This window comes from Oncorhynchus tshawytscha, linkage group LG09, assembly GCF_018296145.1.
Source record: "Oncorhynchus tshawytscha isolate Ot180627B linkage group LG09, Otsh_v2.0, whole genome shotgun sequence".
Classification (NCBI taxonomy): Eukaryota; Metazoa; Chordata; class Actinopteri; order Salmoniformes; family Salmonidae; genus Oncorhynchus; species Oncorhynchus tshawytscha.
This window is the reverse complement of record NC_056437.1, coordinates 66062650-66081195: the sequence shown is the minus strand read 5'-3', so window position 1 is coordinate 66081195 and position 18546 is coordinate 66062650. Positions and strand designations below refer to the sequence as shown.

At 45.6% G+C, this 18546-nt stretch overlaps 1 protein-coding gene across 5 annotated transcripts in view; it reads left to right on the top strand.

The window, feature by feature from the left end:
• brsk1b (BR serine/threonine kinase 1b) overlaps positions 1-14701 on the top strand; it is a 30047-nt gene extending 15346 nt beyond the window's left edge. For 2 of the 5 annotated variants that reach the window (XM_042327264.1, XM_042327268.1), the window contains 15 exons: positions 172-288; positions 602-635; positions 771-839; positions 931-1077; positions 4104-4135; positions 4364-4528; positions 5414-5511; positions 5962-6124; positions 8762-8822; positions 9479-10079; positions 12106-12154; positions 12416-12539; positions 13103-13313; positions 13722-13811; positions 14062-14701. In XM_042327264.1, coding sequence (XP_042183198.1) covers positions 172-288; positions 602-635; positions 771-839; positions 931-1077; positions 4104-4135; positions 4364-4528; positions 5414-5511; positions 5962-6124; positions 8762-8822; positions 9479-10079; positions 12106-12154; positions 12416-12539; positions 13103-13313; positions 13722-13811; positions 14062-14270 — 2170 coding nt within the window. In that variant the 3' untranslated portion in view covers positions 14271-14701. The remainder of the gene's footprint in view (positions 1-171; positions 289-601; positions 636-770; positions 840-930; positions 1078-4103; positions 4136-4363; positions 4529-5413; positions 5512-5961; positions 6125-8761; positions 8823-9478; positions 10080-12105; positions 12155-12415; positions 12540-13102; positions 13314-13721; positions 13812-14061) is intronic. The other 3 variants (XM_042327266.1, XM_042327265.1, XM_042327267.1) reach the window with 3 other exon arrangements.
• The last annotated feature ends 3845 nt before the right edge of the window (positions 14702-18546 follow it).

The following is an 18546-nucleotide window of genomic DNA, read 5'->3' as shown; positions in this document are numbered from 1 at the left end:
TATGGTCAGAGCAATATATATATACAGCCACTATGTCAAATCAATCCAGTTTAAACTCTAGAGAGGCGAAAAAGAAGACGTCAATGAAGAGAACAGACCTGTTTCTCTAACCTGTGTGTGTGTGTGTGTGTGTGTGTGTGTGTGTGTGTGTGTGTGTGTGTGTGTGTGTAGTCATAGAGACCTGAAGCCTGAGAACCTGCTCCTGGATGAGAAGAACAACATCCGCATCGCTGACTTCGGCATGGCTTCCCTACAGGTGGGAGACAGCCTGCTAGAGACCAGCTGTGGGTGAGTACAGTGTGTGTGTGTTCCTGCGTGTGTGTGTGTGTGTAGAGGCGGGCGCCCTTACTGACGTACAGTATTTTGGGGACAGCAGGTAGCCTAGTGGTTAGAGCGTTGGACTAGAAACCAAAAGGTTGCTGGATCGAATCCCCGAGCTAACAAGGTAAAAGTCTGTCGTTCTGCCCCTGAACAAGGCAGTTAACCCACTGTTCCCCGGTAGGCCATTATTGTAAATAAGAATTTGTTCTTAACTGACTTGCCTAGTTAAATAAATAAAACATGTTAAGAACTGTCTTTTCTTTCTTCTGAACGATGACAGATCTCCTCACTACGCGTGTCCAGAAGTTATCCGAGTAAGTTCCCTTCTCTCTGTGCGTCTGTGGAGGTCAGACGTACATCCACAATCTCTGTGTGTGTCTGTACTGCATGAATGAACAGTGAATCGCTTTTATTCTCCTTGAGTGTCCTGCCGTCCTCTTGCATTGCAGGGGGAGAAGTATGACGGTCGCAGGGCAGATGTGTGGAGCTGTGGAGTCATCCTCTTTGCACTGCTGGTGGTAAGAACCTCTCCCTCCATCTCTTTCCTCCCCTCGATGTCTCTCGCTCTGTAACTCCCCTCTCTCATCTCCTGTGTGTGTGTGTGTTTAGGGAGCTCTACCCTTTGACCATGACAACCTGCGCCAGCTCCTTGAGAAGGTGAAGAGTGGGGTGTTCCACATGCCCCACTTCATCCCCCCAGACTGCCAGGCCCTGCTCAAAGGAATGATCCAGGTCAACCCTGACAAGAGACTCACGGTACGGGGGAGGAGAGGGGAGGAGAGGGGTAGAGAGAGAGGGGTGAGGAAGAGAGCGACTCACGGTACGGGGGAGGAGAGGGGTAGAGAGAGACTCACGGTACTGACTAGACGTAGTAGGGGAGGAGAGGGGTAGACAGAGACTCACGGTACTGACTAGACGTAGTAGGAGAGGGGAGGAGAGAGACTCGCGGTACTGACTAGACGTAGTAGGAGAGGGGAGGAGAGGGGTAGACAGAGACTCACGGTACTGACTAGACATAGTAGGAGAGATGTAGACAGAGACTCACGGTACTGACTAGACGTAGTAGGAGAGGGGAGGAGAGGGGTAGAGAGACTCACGGTACTGACTAGATGTAGTAGGAGAGGGGAGGAGAGGGGTAGACAGAGACTCACGGTACTGACTAGACGTAGTAGGAGAGGTGTAGACAGAGACTCACGGTACTGACTAGACGTAGTAAGGAGAGGGGAGGAGAGGGGTAGACAGAGACTCACGGTATTGACTAGACGTAGTAGGAGAGGGGAGGAGAGGGTTAGACAGAGACTCACGGTACTGACTAGACGTAGTAGGACAGGGGTAGACAGACTCACGGTACTGACTAGACGTATTAGGAGAGGGGTAGACAGAGACTCACGGTACTGACTAGACGTAGTAGGAGAGGGGAGGAGAGGGGTAGAGAGACTCACGGTACTGACTAGACGTAGTAGGAGAGGGGAGGAGAGGGGTAGACAGAGACTCACGGTACTGACTAGACGTAGTAGGAGAGGTGTAGACAGAGACTCACGGTACTGACTAGACGTATTAGGAGAGGTGTAGACAGAGACTCACGGTACTGACTAGATGTATTAGGAGAGGGGTAGACAGAGACTCACGGTACTGACTAGACGTAAGGAGAGGGGAGGAGAGGGGTAGACAGAGACTCACGGTACTGACTAGACGTAGTAGGAGAGGGGTATACAGAGACTCACGGTACTGACTAGACGTAGTAGGAGAGGGGAGGAGAGGGGTAGACAGAGACTCACGGTACTGACTGGACGTAGTAGGAGAGGGGTATACAGAGACTCACGGTACTGACTAGACGTAGTAGGAGAGGTGTAGACAGAGACTCACGGTACTGACTAGACGTATTAGGAGAGGTGTAGACAGAGACTCACGGTACTGACTAGATGTATTAGGAGAGGGGTAGACAGAGACTCACGGTACTGACTAGATGTAGTAAGGAGAGGGGAGGAGAGGGGTAGACAGAGACTCACGGTACTGACTAGACGTAGTAGGAGAGGGGAGGAGAGAGACTCACGGTACTGACTAGACGTAGGAGGAGAGGGGTAGACAGATACTCACGGTACTGACTAGACGTAGTAGGAGAGGGGTAGACAGAGACTCACAGTACTGACTAGACGTAGTAGGAGAGGGGTAGACAGAGACTCACGGTACTGACTAGACGTAGTAGGAGAGGGGAGGAGAGAGACTCACGGTAGACTAGACGTAGTAGGAAAGGGGTAGACAGAGACTCACGGTACTGACTAGACGTAGTAGGAGAGGGGTAGACAGAGACTCACGGTACTGACTAGACGTAGTAGGAGAGGGGAGGAGAGAGACTCACGGTAGACTAGACGTAGTAGGAAAGGGGTAGACAGAGACTCACGGTACTGACTAGACATAGGAGGAGAGGGGTAGACAGATACTCACGGTACTGACTAGACGTAGTAGGAGAGGGGTAGACAGAGACTCACGGTACTGACTAGACGTAGTAGGAGAGGGGAGGAGAGAGACTCACGGTAGACTAGACGTAGTAGGAAATGGGTAGACAGAGACTCACGGTACTGACTTGACGTAGTAGGAGAGGGTTAGACAGAGACTCACGGTACTGACTAGACGTAGTAGGACAGGGGTAGACAGAGACTCACGGTACTGACTAGACGTAGTAGGAGAGGGGTATACAGAGACTCACAGTACTGACTAGACGTAGTAGGAGAGGGGAGGAGAGAGACTCACGGTACTGACTAGATGTAGGAGGAGAGGGGTAGACAGATACTCACGGTACTGACTAGACGTAGTAGGAGAGGGGTAGACAGAGACTCACGGTACTGACTAGACGTAGTAGGAGAGGGGAGGAGAGAGACTCACGGTAGACTAGACGTAGTAGGAGAGGGGAGGAGAGAGACTCACGGTACTGACTAGACGTAGTAGGGGAGGAGAGAGACTCACGGTACTGACTAGACGTAGTAGGAGAGGGGAGGAGAGGGGTAGACAGAGACTCACTGTACTCACTAGACGTAGTAGGAGAGGGGTAGACAGAGACTCACGGTACTGACTAGACGTAGTAGGAGAGGGGAGGAGAGAGACTCACGGTACTGACTAGACGTAGTAGGACAGGGGTAGACAGAGACTCACGGTACTGACTAGACGTAGTAGGAGAGGGAGGAGAGAGACTCACGGTAGACTAGACGTAGTAGGAGAGGGGAGGAGAGAGACTCACGGTACTGACTAGACGTAGTAGGGGAGGAGAGAGACTCACGGTACTGACTAGACGTAGTAGGAGAGGGGAGGAGAGGGGTAGACAGAGACTCACTGTACTCACTAGACGTAGTAGGAGAGGGGTAGACAGAGACTCACGGTACTGACTAGACGTAGTAGGAGAGGGGAGGAGAGAGACTCACGGTACTGACTAGACGTAGTAGGACAGGGGTAGACAGAGACTCACGGTACTGACTAGACGTAGTAGGAGAGGGGAGGAGAGAGACTCACGGTACTGACTAGACGTAGTAGGCGAGGAGAGAGACTCACGGTACTGACTAGACGTAGTAGGAGAGGGGAGGAGAGAGACTCACGGTACTGACTAGACGTAGTAGGGGAGGAGAGAGACTCACGGTACTGACTAGACGTAGTAGGAGAGGGGAGGAGAGAGACTCACGGTACTGACTAGACGTAGTAGGAGAGGGGAGGAGAGAGACTCACGGTACTGACTAGACATAGTAGGAGTACTGTGTGGGTAACTAACTGGCTGCGTCTGTGTTCTTTTACAGCTAGAAGCCATACAAAAACACTCCTGGTATCTGTAAGTACACTCACCCCGCTGTACTCTGTTTTCTCTCACAACTTAATCATTGTCTTCTTCCCTCCGAACAGAAGACTAAAACCAAGACAGTCCGTTGAATAGTTCTCCATGTTGCTCGTGTATGTGGCCGTTTTCACGGAACTCTCTACTCATCCGACCTCTCTCCCCGCCGTCTGTCTTTCTCTCTATCTCTCGCTTTTCCCCCTTTCCGTATCTCTCCCCTGCCAGCGGTGGTCGTAACGAGCCGTGCCCGGAGCAGCCACCTCCCAGGCGTGTGTGTGTGAAGAGGATCGTGTCGCTGACCGAGCTGGACCCTGATGTGCTGGACAGCATGCACTCGCTGGGCTGCTTCAGAGACCGGGGGAAACTGACCCAGGACCTGCAGTGTGAGGAGTGAGTACTATCTGGGCTGCTTTTAGAGACCGGGGAAAGCTGACCCGGGACCTCCAGTGTGAGTGTCCCTTGATGTGGCCCCTGTAGTGTCACCGTTCACTGGTTGCTGTGGAAATGAACTGTTGATCTCTCTCTCTCTCTCTCTCTGTCAATTCCATTCAACATTCTCTATCTCTCCGTTTCTCTCACTCTGCTCCTCCTTACTAGCCTCTCTCTATATCTCTCTCGCTCCCCTTCTCCCAACTAGTGTTTTCCTGCCTTTCTCTATCCTAGTATTTTTCTCTCTGTCTCTCTCTGGAGAAGTAAAGGTAATCCAACCCAGGAAATAGGACTTTGTGGAGTATTGGGGCAGCAGGGTTGCCTAGTGGTTAGAGCGTTGGACTAGTAACTGGAAGGTTGCAAGTTCAAACCCCCGAGCTGACAAGGTACAAATCTGTCGTTCTGCCCCTGAACAGGCTGTGGAACAGTGTTAACCCACTGTTCCTAGGCCGTCATTGAAAATAAGAATTTGCCTAGTTTAAATAAAGGTAAAATAAATAAAAACATTGGGATAGGGGAACTGATATTCCAGCGATATTCCAGCAAAAAGAGACAATCTCTCTCTCTCTATTGACTGACCAATCTGCTTTTTTGGCATGTCAAATGTTACATCACTCTGGCAAAGCATTAACACGGCCACAGATATAAACAATGGCTCTTTCTCCTTCTACTGTTGTCCCGCCAACTCTCACATTCACATTATGCTCTAGTTCTGATTTAGCCATCTTTATCAATCCCTGAATGTCTCTTACTATCTCTCTCTCTCTCTCTCTCTCTTTCACTCACTCACTCACTCTCTCTCTCTCTCTCTCTCTCTCTCTCTCTCACTCTCTCTCGTTTTCTCAGAGACAACCAGGAGAAGATGATCTACTACCTCCTCTTGGACAGGAAAGAGCGTTACCCCAGCTGTGAGGATGAAGACCTGCCGCCCAGGAACGATATAGGTTGGAAAGAAATTCTTTAGACAACATTAGACAACATATATTAGAAAGAATCAACAACCTAACCGACACTTATTGGACACTGATCTCTCCCAGAGACATTCGATTCATATTCTATTCTAACATATCATTCTCAGAAATAATTTGGAACATTCTATTTCTAGCCAACCCTGACTTACTGATAGGTATCTGTGAAGCTAGCGACAGTAAGCAACATCTGGCGAGTCTGTTTCAAAATAAAAGTCCTGCAATGAAACTTTTCTAAATAAAAGTCCCGTGACAAAACTTTACAACAAGTTCATGTAGGTCTGCGGTTTCTTTGTCCGACACGTCAGCATGTCAAAACCTCCCGACATATTTGTGTTTTGATGCACCAGTGCTTTAAATTACGTAGGTTAGAGGTGCTTTAACCTTTCTGTGTACCTCTGAGACCTGGATTCTAACCTTTCTAAGGTCTCCCAGCAGATCCCCCTAGGAAGCGGGTGGACTCTCCCATGCTGACCCGTCATGGCCGGTGCCGGCCGGAGAGGAAGAGCCTGGAGGTGCTGAGTGTGACGGAGCAGGGCTCCCCAACACCCACGCGCAGGGCGCTGGACACCTCCGCACACAGCCAGAGGTTAGACATAGATATATACACACATAAACACACACGCACACCGAATATGCACACACACAAATGCACGCACACACACATACATACACACAGGCACACACACACACACTCGTGCTTTGTGTTGTTGTACTAGTGTTGTCTGATGACTTCACTTGTGAAAGTTCCACATGCTTTGCACGTGCAAAATTCTATTGCACATGTGAAGTCCATGTGAAATCATGTGAAATCATGGGGTTTTGTAACACTTCACATGTGATGATATTTCACATGATCCCATAACCTTTCACATGTGGATTCAAATTTTCACATGATGCCCTGCAATCAGGACAGGATGTCCCCGGAATGTGACAAAATTGCTGCACTGTTTTCCACTTAGATATTTGACACACTTTGATTACATTGTGTATGTTTATTTATACAGTAATTATTATTCATTAGGTCCTCACCTGGGATTTGAACTCACAACCTCTTGGTTCATAGCATTACTATCTTCCTGCTACTCCCCCATGTCTGTGTCAATGACTGATTTCACCTGTATTCCAACACTGGACTTCAAAGTAAATCTCAGCTTTGTACTCAAGAAAAACTATAATATTTATATTCAGGAGTAACCTTAAAACAGAATAATATGTCGCACCTACAGTAGACAACTATACAGAAAACCCTCAAATTACTGAAATAAATCAATTAAATCAATGATGAGAGAATAGTCAGATAAACTGATAAATCAAATCAAATTGTATTTGTCACATGCGCTGAATTCAACAGGTGTAGACCTTACAGTGAAATGCTTACTTGCAAGTCCTTAACCAACAATGCAGTTTTAAGAAAAATACCCCCAAAATAATAATAAAAGTAACGAATAATTAAAGATCAGTAGTAAAATAACAATAGCGAGACTATATACAGGGGGCACCGGTTAGTCCAGGTAATTTAGCTAATATGTACATTTAGGTAGAGTTATTAAAGTGACTATGCATAGGTAATAACAGAGATTAGTAGCAGTGTAAAAGAAGGGGGTGGGGGGGGTCAATCCAAATAGTCTGGGTAGCCATTTGATTAGATGTTCAGGAGTCTTATGGCTTGGGGATAGAAGCTGTTTAGAAGCCTCTTGGACCTAGACTTGGCACTCCGGGACCACTTGGCGCTCCGGTACCGCTTGCCGTGTGGTACCAGAGAGAACAGTCTATGACTAGGGTGGCTGGAGTCTTTGACAATTTTAAGGGCCTTCCTCTGACACCGCCTGGTATAGAGGTCCTGGATGGCAGGGAGTTTGGCCCCATTGATGTACTGGGCAATTCGCACTACCCTCTGTAGTGCCTTGCGGTCGGAGGCTGAGCATTTGCCATACCAGGCAGTGATGCAACCCGTCAGGATGCTCTCGATGGTGCAGCTGTAGAACTCTTTTGAGGATCTGAGGACCCATGCCAAATCTTTTCAGACTCCTAAGGGGAAATAGGTTTTGTCGTGCCCTCTTCACAACTGTCTTGGACCATGTTAGTGATGTGGACACCAAGGAACTTGAAGTTCTCAACCTGCTCCACCCCGGCCCCGTCGATGAGAATTGGGGCGAGCTCGGTCCTCCGTAGCGAAGATAGCAGTGCAGATGGCACTATTTTTCCTGTGTGCAGAGATGTATTATAGGTAGGTAATGAATGTGTATGTGACTTCTTAGAATGCTACACACTTTGTGACGCAGCAGCAAGAACAGCTGTACCCCAAATCCAGAGGATGTGAGTTCAAATCCAATCTGGGGATGTATTGATAAGTCCGTACGAAATGATTTTTTTTGTCAAATATTGTCATAGATGAAAGATTTGTCCACCTTTTTTTAATGACACGTTTTAGCTCAACAGCGAACCACTGACCTTTAACCCCCATACCATTTCATTGCTCCCCTTTTAACAACAAAAAAATGCGAAGCTGAAATTGAGCTGACATCTTTCCATGGAAGAAACAAGAGACACATGAGGTCAGCCGTTCACATGTGTTCGACATAGACTTCACGTGTTGACACCACCTTTTCACATGTGAGGAGAATAACATGTTTTCACCTCACAGGCGGAATTTGCACTTTCACACGTAAAAAAAAACAACAACAACTTTCGGATGAAAATCGGTTTGGCGCTCCATGCGATCACGTGTTGCTTTTACATGTAGTCACATGTTGTCAAATTAACTTGACATAAGATCTGTACCTGGCCGTTGGTGGAAGAAGGTGAGGACCAAAGTGCAGTGAGGTACGTGTTCGTCATTTATTAAATAGAACTGAACACTAAATACACAGTAACAAAAAGAACAACCAAAACAGCTCCGTCAGGTACAAAACAGAAAGCAACTACCCACAAAACCCATGTGGGCAAGAGCTACCTAAGTATGGTTCTCAATCAGAGACAACGATAGACAGCTGCCTCTGAGAACCATACCCGGCCAAAAACAAAGAAATACAAAAACATAGAAAAAGGAACATAGAATGCCCACCCTAGTCACACCCTGGCCTAACCAAAATAGAGAATAAAAGCCTCTCTATGGCCAGATCACATGTGATCACGTGACATCCATGTGGTTTTTCCCATAAGGGGGACCGTGCTATGTGTTACTGTACCGGTGTTGTCTGATACGGGTATTTTTGTCCTCCAGGTCTCGTTCAGTCAGTGGCGCTTCAACAGGGCTCTCGTCAAGTCCTCTCAGCAGTCCCAGGGTAAGTCACGCTTGGCCAACTCTTTTACAAAAAGACACACATTTATACCACCTGATGATTATTATAGAGGTGGTTCTACTGTAGAATTGATAAAATACCATACCTGTAATATCAGTATATTTCTGTACATAAGTATATCTTTGATATGCCGAACTCACATTGAGATGAGACTACCTACCTTTGTTCGCGGTGAAATGTGCTACTGCACAGCTACTGCGATATGATTGTGTTTCTCTGTAATGAACTGAAGTGTTCCTGTAACTGTAAATGTTCTTCTGAGACTGTCATTTGTCCCGACTGTCCATCACCCTCATTACTGTCCCATTCTGAGCCATTACCCACACCATAGATACCATCACATACACGCACACTCACTCACACACACCAATAGTAAGGGCCTAGAAGCACGCAAGAGACACAGACCGATAGGATCACATATTAGCCCTCAAATTGAAAGGGTCTCTGGACCTTTATTCAAAATGGACCCTATTGAATTAACATAATAAGAGAAATAACAGAATATGCATCTCTACAATTAGAAATATAAGTACAATCAGACTACAGCATATTCATAAATCATAACTCATGACCATTGCTCTCTTCATCTTTCCTTCCCTCCTCTCCGTCCCTCCGTCCTTTCTCTTCCCACCCATCAGAGCCCAGTTTTCACTTTCAGCCAATCAGAAGTCACCTCCGCCTCCACCACCCACTCCAAAGACCCCAAACCAGGAAGTGCCACCACTCCCCGGCCGTCACAACGGATGACTGTGCCCGACCCCAAAACCCAGACCCTGCCCTCCAAAGGGCTCTCCGATCGCACTCACCTCCAGTCCATGAAGTCACTACCTCTCCAAGCTCCCCCCTCTGCGTCCCCCTCCCCCATCCTCTCCCCCATCCCTCGCTTCTTCTTTTTCCCCGCCCCCTCCGTATTTAAGTCGGTCACTAAGAGCGTCTATCCTAACTCTGCCCCTGTGCCACAGGTCACCCCTCAGGGGTCTCCACTCCCCACCCCCCTGGGCACCCCCGTCCACCACCCCCAGCACCCCCCGCCCACCCCTCCCTCCTCCTCCTCTTCCTCCTCCTCCTCGCGGGCGGAGGGCGGGGGCGGGGGTGGATCCCTCTCCCTAACTCCACCTTCCAGCCCCGGAGGCAGCGGGGGGATGGCCGCCAGTAGCTCCGCCCACTGGAGGACACGCCTCAACTCCTTCAAGAACAACCTGCTGGGTTCGCCACGCTTCCACCGACGCAAACTGCAGGGTGAGAGAGAGGGGGAGTGTGTGTAAGAAAGAATTTAAGACATTTCAGAATGAGCAATGTTAAGAGTCCGGAATATAAATATGCATGTGTGTATAGACCGTATGGACAGTATATGAATAGGAAAGGTGTGTACAGTAGCAGTTACAGTGTCTTCAGAAAGTGTTCATACCCCTTGACTTACATTTTGTTATGTTAAGGCCTGAATTCAAAATGGATTAAATATATTTATTTGTGCACCCATCTACCAATAATAACACATAATGACAAAGTGAATACATGTTTTTAGACATTTTTGTAAATCATTTATTTTCTAAATTCTTTAAGTTCTTTCTAATTAATTGTTGATCATTGCTAGACAACCATTTTCAGGTCTTGCCATAGCATTTCAAGCAGATTTAAGTCAAAACTATTACCCGCCCACTCAAGAACATTCACTGTCTTCTTGGTAAGCAACTCCAGTTTAAGATTTGTGTTTCAAATTATTGTCCTTCTGAAAGGTGAATTAATTCCCCAGTGTCTGGTGAAAAGCAGACTGAACCAGGTTTTCCTCTAGGGTTTTGCCGGTGCTTCACTCCATTACGTTTCTTTTTTTTTATCCTGAAAAACTCTCCAGTCCTTAACGATTACAAGCATACCCATAACATGATGCAGCCACCACTATGCTTGAAAATATGTAGAGTGGTACTCAGTAATATGTTTTATTGGATTTGACCCAAACAACACTTTGTATTCAGGATGAAAAATTAATTGCTTTACCACAATTTTTGCAGTATTACTTTAGTTCCTTGTTTGGAACAGGATACATGTTTTGGAATATTTTTATTCTGTACAGGCTTCAATTAGGCTAGTATTGTGGAGTAACGACAACGTTGTTGGTCCATCCGCAGGGATATATATATATCTCTCTCTAAGTGTTGTCTCCTATCACAGCCATTAAACTCTGTAACTGTTTTTAAAGTCACCATTGTCCTCATGGTGAAATCCCCTAAGCGATTTCCTTCATATCCGGCAATTGAGTTAGGAAGGATGCCTGTATCTTTACATTCAATCGGTGTATTGATACACCACCCAAAGTGTTATTAATAACTTTACCATGCCGAATAGGATATTCTATGTCTGCTTTTTAAAAAACCCATCTACCAATAGGTGCCCTTCTTTGCGAGACATTGGAAAACCTCCCTGGTCTTTGTAGTTGAATCTGTAGTTTGAAATTCACTGCCCGACTGTGGGACCTTACAGATAATTGTATGTGTGAGGTACAGAGATGAAGTAGTCATTCAAAAATCATGTTAAACACTATTTCTGCACACAGAGTGAGTCCATGCAACTTATTATGTGAGTTTTTGCTCACTTTTTACATTTTTACACCTGAACTTATTTAGGCTTGCCATAACAAAGGGGTTGATTACTTATTGAGTCGAGACATTTCAGCTGTACATTTTTTAAATTAATTTGCAAAAATGTCTAAAAACATAATTCCACTTTGACAATATGTGGTATTGTGTGTAGGCCAGTGAAAAACTCCCCAATATAATCCATTTTAAATTCAGGCTGTAACACAACAAAATGTGGAAAAAGTCAAGGGGTGTGAATACTGTCTGAAGGCACAGTATATAGAATGAGCCATGACTAGAATACAGTATATACAGAGGATTTGGGTAAAACAGTATGCAAAGATTATTAAAGTGACCAGTATGTGCATATTCTGTTCTCAAAGTAGCCACAGTCTCTTCTACCATTGCAGAAGGACCGTACTGTACTATACGGTGCTCAAATTTATTAGACAGATTGGTCATTAAATCAATGAAACTGAACCTCGTCAAGTGACGTCATCAAGTTCTACTTCTCTCCGCTCTACTCCCTGCCTCCTCACCCTCTCTCGCTTTCTCCTTCTTTTTCCCCTCGATATATAACTCACCATCTCTCTCCCTCTGACTTTCTTTCTTTCTTTCTCTCTCTCTCTCTCTCTCTTTATCTATCCTCTCTCTCCCTCTCTCTCTCCCTCCCTCCTTTTGGTCTCCTGTAGTTCCAACACCGGAGGACATGTCCAGTCTAACTCCAGAATCAAGCCCAGAGTAAGTAGATAATCCTAGACGCACACAGTTAGTCTATCTATATCCATCGGCATGACTGTCCTGCCTGTCATGTGAAATGCTATCGTATCTGCTAGCCTGTAACACGTTTCGATGCCGCATGTTTCGGGAACACTTTATATCAACTTCCTTGAATAAGTCATTCCACACATGCTGATAAGTGTTGATAAATTGTTATAAGCACCTCTATTTGACGTGGCTGAAATATGAACATGTGCCTTAAGAAATGCTTCTGAATGGCAGGCTGGCCAAGAAGTCGTGGTTTGGGAACTTCATCAGCCTGGAAAAGGAGGAACAGATATTTGTTGTCATTAGAGACAAACCGCTTAGTTCCATCAAAGCTGATATAGTCCACGCCTTCTTGTCTGTGAGTATCTCCGTCTGTCCTCTATCCTCACTCATTCTTTCTCTCTATCTCTCTCGGACAACTCTCTTTCTCTCTCTCTTTATCTATCCTCTCTCTCTTTCTCTCTCTCACTCTCTCTCTCTCTCTCTTTATCTATGCTCTCTCTCTCTATCATCTCTCTCTTTATCTATCCCCTCTCTCTTTATCTATCCTCTCTCTCTCTTTATCTGTCCTCTCTCTCTCTCTATCCTCTATCTATCTCTCTTTATCTATCCTCTCTATCTATCCTGTCTCTCTCTTTATCTATCCTCTCTCTCTGTATCTATCCTCTCTCTCTCTTTATCTATCATCTCTCTCTCTTTATCTGTCCTCTCTCTCTCTCTCTGTATCTATCCTCTCTCTCTAACTCCTTCTCTTTAACTCTGTACCTTCGCCTAAGGCCTGCACAGCCATGATACAAAGATACACCAACCACCTCCATAAAACATGAACACATAAACAATAGATGGAAAGTCTTGTAAGCCGTGTAAAGCGGTTTCCACCTCTTGTTTTCAATGCTGTGTTGTTGCATTGCATCTGTTCAGATCCCGTCTCTGAGTCACAGCGTCATCTCTCAGACCAGCTTCAGAGCTGAGTATAAGTCCTCTGGTGGCCCCTCCGTCTTCCAGAAGCCTGTTAAGTTCCAGGTGGACATCGCCTTCTCTGAGGGAGAGAGGGAGAGAGAGAGGGAGCGTGCCGAGAGGGAAGGAAAGAGGGAAACTGGCATCTACAGCGTGACGTTCACTCTCATATCAGGTAGTTGCTCCCAGACTTGTTTGTGTTACAGTAAGACTTTTTTTTAAAGCGTTCTTGCTACCCACTTAAGGCAAATTGCCACTTAGTTATGCATTGATTGTCAATGGGAGTAGGATTTTCAAGTGAAAATGTGATTTAAGTGGAAGTTATGATTCGCTTGAAGTTACAGTTTAATTTAGTCTATGAGACTTTCATTTGCAAAAAATGGGTAGTCGGTGTTTGGTAACCAATGTTTGGCATGATTTTGTCCTATATTGTATCCTGTAATATATCCCTGACATATACCACAAAACTGTCAGGAGACAGTTAACAGAACTCATTATACATGTAGGTAATTCATCTTAAAGTCATCCCCATATTGATGCGGGGCAGTGTATACCTTGACCGAGTATTTGTCTGACTCCTTAGGTCCAAGTCGCAGGTTCAAGAGAGTGGTGGAAACGATTCAAGCCCAGCTACTTAGTACTCATGATCAGCCATCTGTGCAGGCACTGGCTGGTTGGTCCCCTCACACACACACACACACACACACACACACACACACACACACACACACACACACCCACAGACAGACACACACGCACAGACACACACACACAGACAGACACACACGCACAGACACACACACACAGACAGACACACGCACAGACACACACACACAGACAGACACACGCACACACACACATACACTATTTATTTATATATGTCTTCATCAAACTCATGTTTTTTTAACTCTTTTTCTCCCCAGATGAGAAGAATGGGCAGCTGACCTCGCGTACGCCCGGCACCCCGACCCGGCAAAACTCCCGACGTTCGGAAGGAGGCGGGGACCGGGGAGAGAAGTGTGAGCGTGGTGACGCAGGGATAGGGGGCAGCGGGAGCGTGCTACAGAGGAAGGGCTCGGGCAAAGACAAGACCAGACTCCTTTCCTCCAACGGGACACAGTCTCAGCCCTGAGGGAACATTCTGGAAACAGACATCAACAGAACAAGATAGGGCAGACCGTTAGAGAGGGATGACATTAGAGAACAACACAGACAAAACCCCCTCAGACAACCACTACCGACATCACCACTACCACCGTCACATCTACCGAACCACCTGACCCAGCAATCATCATCACAAACCACTGCTTCAACCTGAAACGGGCCCGACCAGATAGTTGGCCACCAAGATAGAAGAAAGAAAAGAGAGGACGAGAGGAAAACGCAGTGTCACTCATGGACTTGCTTCAGAAGAGAAGCCAAGATCAGAAAAATGTCTAAGTGTACATTTGAAGTACAACACATCATGCAACTGTCAACAACAATATGGAGCCAGTAAAATAATCAGGAAGACTTATATGGGGAAAGGCAGGCTCTGAATGGTTAAAGGATAAATAGATTTTTTTTTTTTAAGTTATCTGGTCTACAACCAATAAGATGAAAACCTTTGTGGAATTCCAGAAATAATAATTATAACAGCGTTTCCTAGTTGGCGTGGATCCACTTTTAAGTTTGACCTAACATCGTTTTTTGGGGGGGAGTGAGAGTGAAATATTACGGGTCAAGTCAATTTAGTGGCGGTCGGGGAAACCGACAGGTTGGGTCCTTTCACAGGATTCTCACTGACGATAAGTTACGAGAACAGAACAGAAACATGGTACAGAAACATGGTAGAATTGAAGATAAGGGTGAGGAAGACTGCATCAAAATCAGAGTGACGCGTCCGATTGCATCTTTGCATCCAAGTCGCTCCAAAGACGTCAATACAGCCATTTGAACAAAATAAAGACAAATACCTGTTTGTCTCCATAACTAAACACCACAATTGTCCTAAAATGCAATTGAAACAAACTTATGAAAACCATCTTGCCTTGAAGTGAGGATTCAGCAAATGGATATCTCTACGGATATCACCCAAGTTGAAGAAAAAGAACGGACAAGGCATGGAAGAATGTCTCAAACCCCCCTACTACGACTGACATCTGGAACACGGAGAGACTTCAAACAGATGAGTGAACGGCGTAATTGGAATCGTTCGAGTAATTCGTATACTATGAATGGAACCCTCAGCAGGTCCCCAGAATGAGGTGCTCAGATGAAGATGTTGTGGTTCACAGGAAGTTACCGTCATTAGTTGTGTTCAGTCCGAGAGGACTGGACCCAGCCCTCTACATCCATTATTGTCTTCGACAGAAAACAACCAACCCTCCCTCCCTTACGTTCCCAATATGGCCGACATGGGGCACTGAATGATGCGGCTTTTGAAAAGGCCCTAGACACCTAGACGGATTTGTTCTGTTAAGAGAGCAGAAAGAGGGAGGGGAGGAGGTGGAAAAGCTCATTTCAAGAAACAAAAAGAGAGACTTTGTCTTAAGGATGACAGAGAGAAAGACATTGAAACTGCTGCAGAGGAAAGAAACAGACCACACACAAAAAGAATGAAATCCATTTCGTTTTTTGTTTCCTTTTTCCTTTTGTTTATGTGATTTGAGCGCAAATGAGTTTGATGTTTGCCGCCAACAAAATGGAGGATAACGCTAACCAAGTGAATGTCAAAAATGAAGAAAAAAAACACTATTGTAAAAGTATTTTATTTCATTTGTCATATATTTATTTCATATTTATTTATGTATTTAATTGTTGATTTATATATTGTAAAGTGGAAAGGGAAGATGCTGACAAGAATAGAGGGGAAAGTTATGTTGGAATATTGGAACAGCATTGAAACGGACAAAAATGGCTGCTTGCAGTTGAAACCAGATTGAACCGTCGTTTCCAGAGCAGGACAGAAAACAACCTCTTGTCCAATCATTCCTCAATGTTTTAGAAACCAATGCTGCAAAAATCTTTCCAGATCCTTTTTGATGTTGTGTCTTTATTGTTGATTTGTCTTTGTTTGGTAATAATGAAGATCATTTCCAGTTTTAAAGCAACAAAACAAAGCAAAAACAAAACACATTTTAAGAAATGAGCCAAGGATAGATTTGATGCTTTGGGAATTTCTGGGATGGCAAAAAAAAAAAAAAAAATCTTCCATGAAGTAAATAAAAAAATGATTGCATAGAAACTTGAAAAAGCAGAGGAGAGCAGGAAAGGGGGGAGGGGTAGTAATCTCCAATTCCTTCTCTGTCACATTCTGCCTGAATGTTGTTACTTAAGAGTACAAAGATATGGACACGCCACATAAAAACACTGACTGAGGGCCCAACCCCACGTGCAGAACACAAACAGTATTCGCACACACACACTGACCCTTCAAAAACAGAAACCCTCCTGTTCTTTCAGAGAAAAAAAAAAACAACAATTAAAAACTGGACCTTAACATTGGAACGCACTGTCCTAAAAGACACCAAACACGCAGTGGTTTCCCCCTACCATCCCTTCGCCCTTGGCCACTGCCCCCCACTTCCTTCATTACGACCCCCCACGTACCCCTTCCCCTTGCACAGAGCACCAAAAGAAAGCGCAGGTTTCGTTCTAGTCCCTCCCTAGTCCCTCGTCATCAGTCGACACCTTGTTGTTTCATGCCACCGCCATTAAGCCCCTATTATCAGTCTCACCCTGCCTCACGTGACCGCTGTGACCACGACACAGTAACTGAGACTCACCGCGGCACGGCACACCACGTCCCCATCAGCCATCATCACACTTCATATCAGTCCGAGTCAACACGCTGCTACCATAGCACACAACTCCTCGTACAGCAAACAGGGGCGGTTCTGTAGCTAGGAGACGTAGAACAGTAGGTTATTGTAACTCTTTTCTTAGCGTACTCTCTGTCTATTACGGCTGTACTGGATACTTCCCTGGTGTGAAACGGCCATTTACCATGAAATACGAAAAGAGTGGGAGGCAGTCTTCCTCTATTTCCTGACCTGGGGCTCGTCTTGCTCCCCTTCCAACACAGCAAAGAACACGATTATGGCTTGTTGACTTTTAGTAGCTCACCTCTCATTGTAGCCCACACCCTTCACTCAAGGCCTTTTGGCAGGAATCATGTACCCATTTTCCTAATATGCCGACTTGAACCGTACTGTGCTGTCTTGGATATTTTCCTTCCACATTGTCCTTTCCAGCATGGCGGATGTGTAACCATGCTGGCCGAGCTAGTCTCCAATGAAATGCTGCATGACACTACTGGAAAGCAATGTAGGGGGTGATGACTGAATGTTTTTGTTTTTTTACTGCATTAATATAGGTGGCATATGAATCCAGCACCGTCCTGCACAGAATAGTAGTTGTAAGAGTTTGCATAGCCAGGAATGAGTTTTGGCGCCTTAAGATGATGCGTACGGAGGGAGGTACATGCCTGTTATATTTGCTCGACCTGTCCGTTTTGTTCCGAGCCCTCATCCTACTCCCTGCCACATTCTAATGCTAGGTCAGGGGTCATGTGAATGAGAGGGAGATGTGACACAAGACGACCCCACAGTCTTTCATTCTCCATTACCCTGTGCTTTAAACCAGAGAGGGATAGTGGGAGACAGCGTTACCCCTACCTTTTGTATAGGTGGGGTAGGCCTCTCCCTGCCTATTTCTGTTGCTCCACGTCTAAAAGAGTTTGGCTTCTATTGGTTTCAATTGGTGTTGTCGGGGCCAAAGGGCCTGGACGTTGCTGTTAGTGAGAGCTTTGACGCCCCGCCTAGGGGAAACTAGGGGGAAAACTGTCTGGCGATACAACTAGAGCGAAACCCTTAGACATTATGTGTAAATAATCGTTCAAAGTAAATGATGGGATGAGGGGGAGAAGTTTGACCCCCATTGCGGGTGAATCTTACAACAAAAGGCCCCTCTCTCTCCAACCAACTCAACCCCTCCTTGCCCCCTTCCTACACCCTCATTATCTCTTTGTATCTCTTCTTGAACCCCCCCCAATCCTCTTATCCAGATGAAACTTATCCAGATGAAAATACCTCAACCCCAGCCCATCCTTATATAATCACACCCCTCCCCATGTGTCTGTCCATTGTATACAGTATGAAACCATGTCTTGATTCTTTATTCACCCTGTACTCACAATATGATTATTGTTGTCATCATTATTGATCATTCCAAGATTGTAAAACTGTTATTCCCCCACTTCATACACAGTAGAACAAAACAATTCTTAAAAATTCAAAACAGAAATTTGGGGGAAAACAACATGATGAGGAGGATTAAATAAGAAATGTCTGTATTATATAAAAAATAAAAAATGAAAGTGCACTATTATGATTATTATTATTGCCTGTGATAAATAAAGAACAATA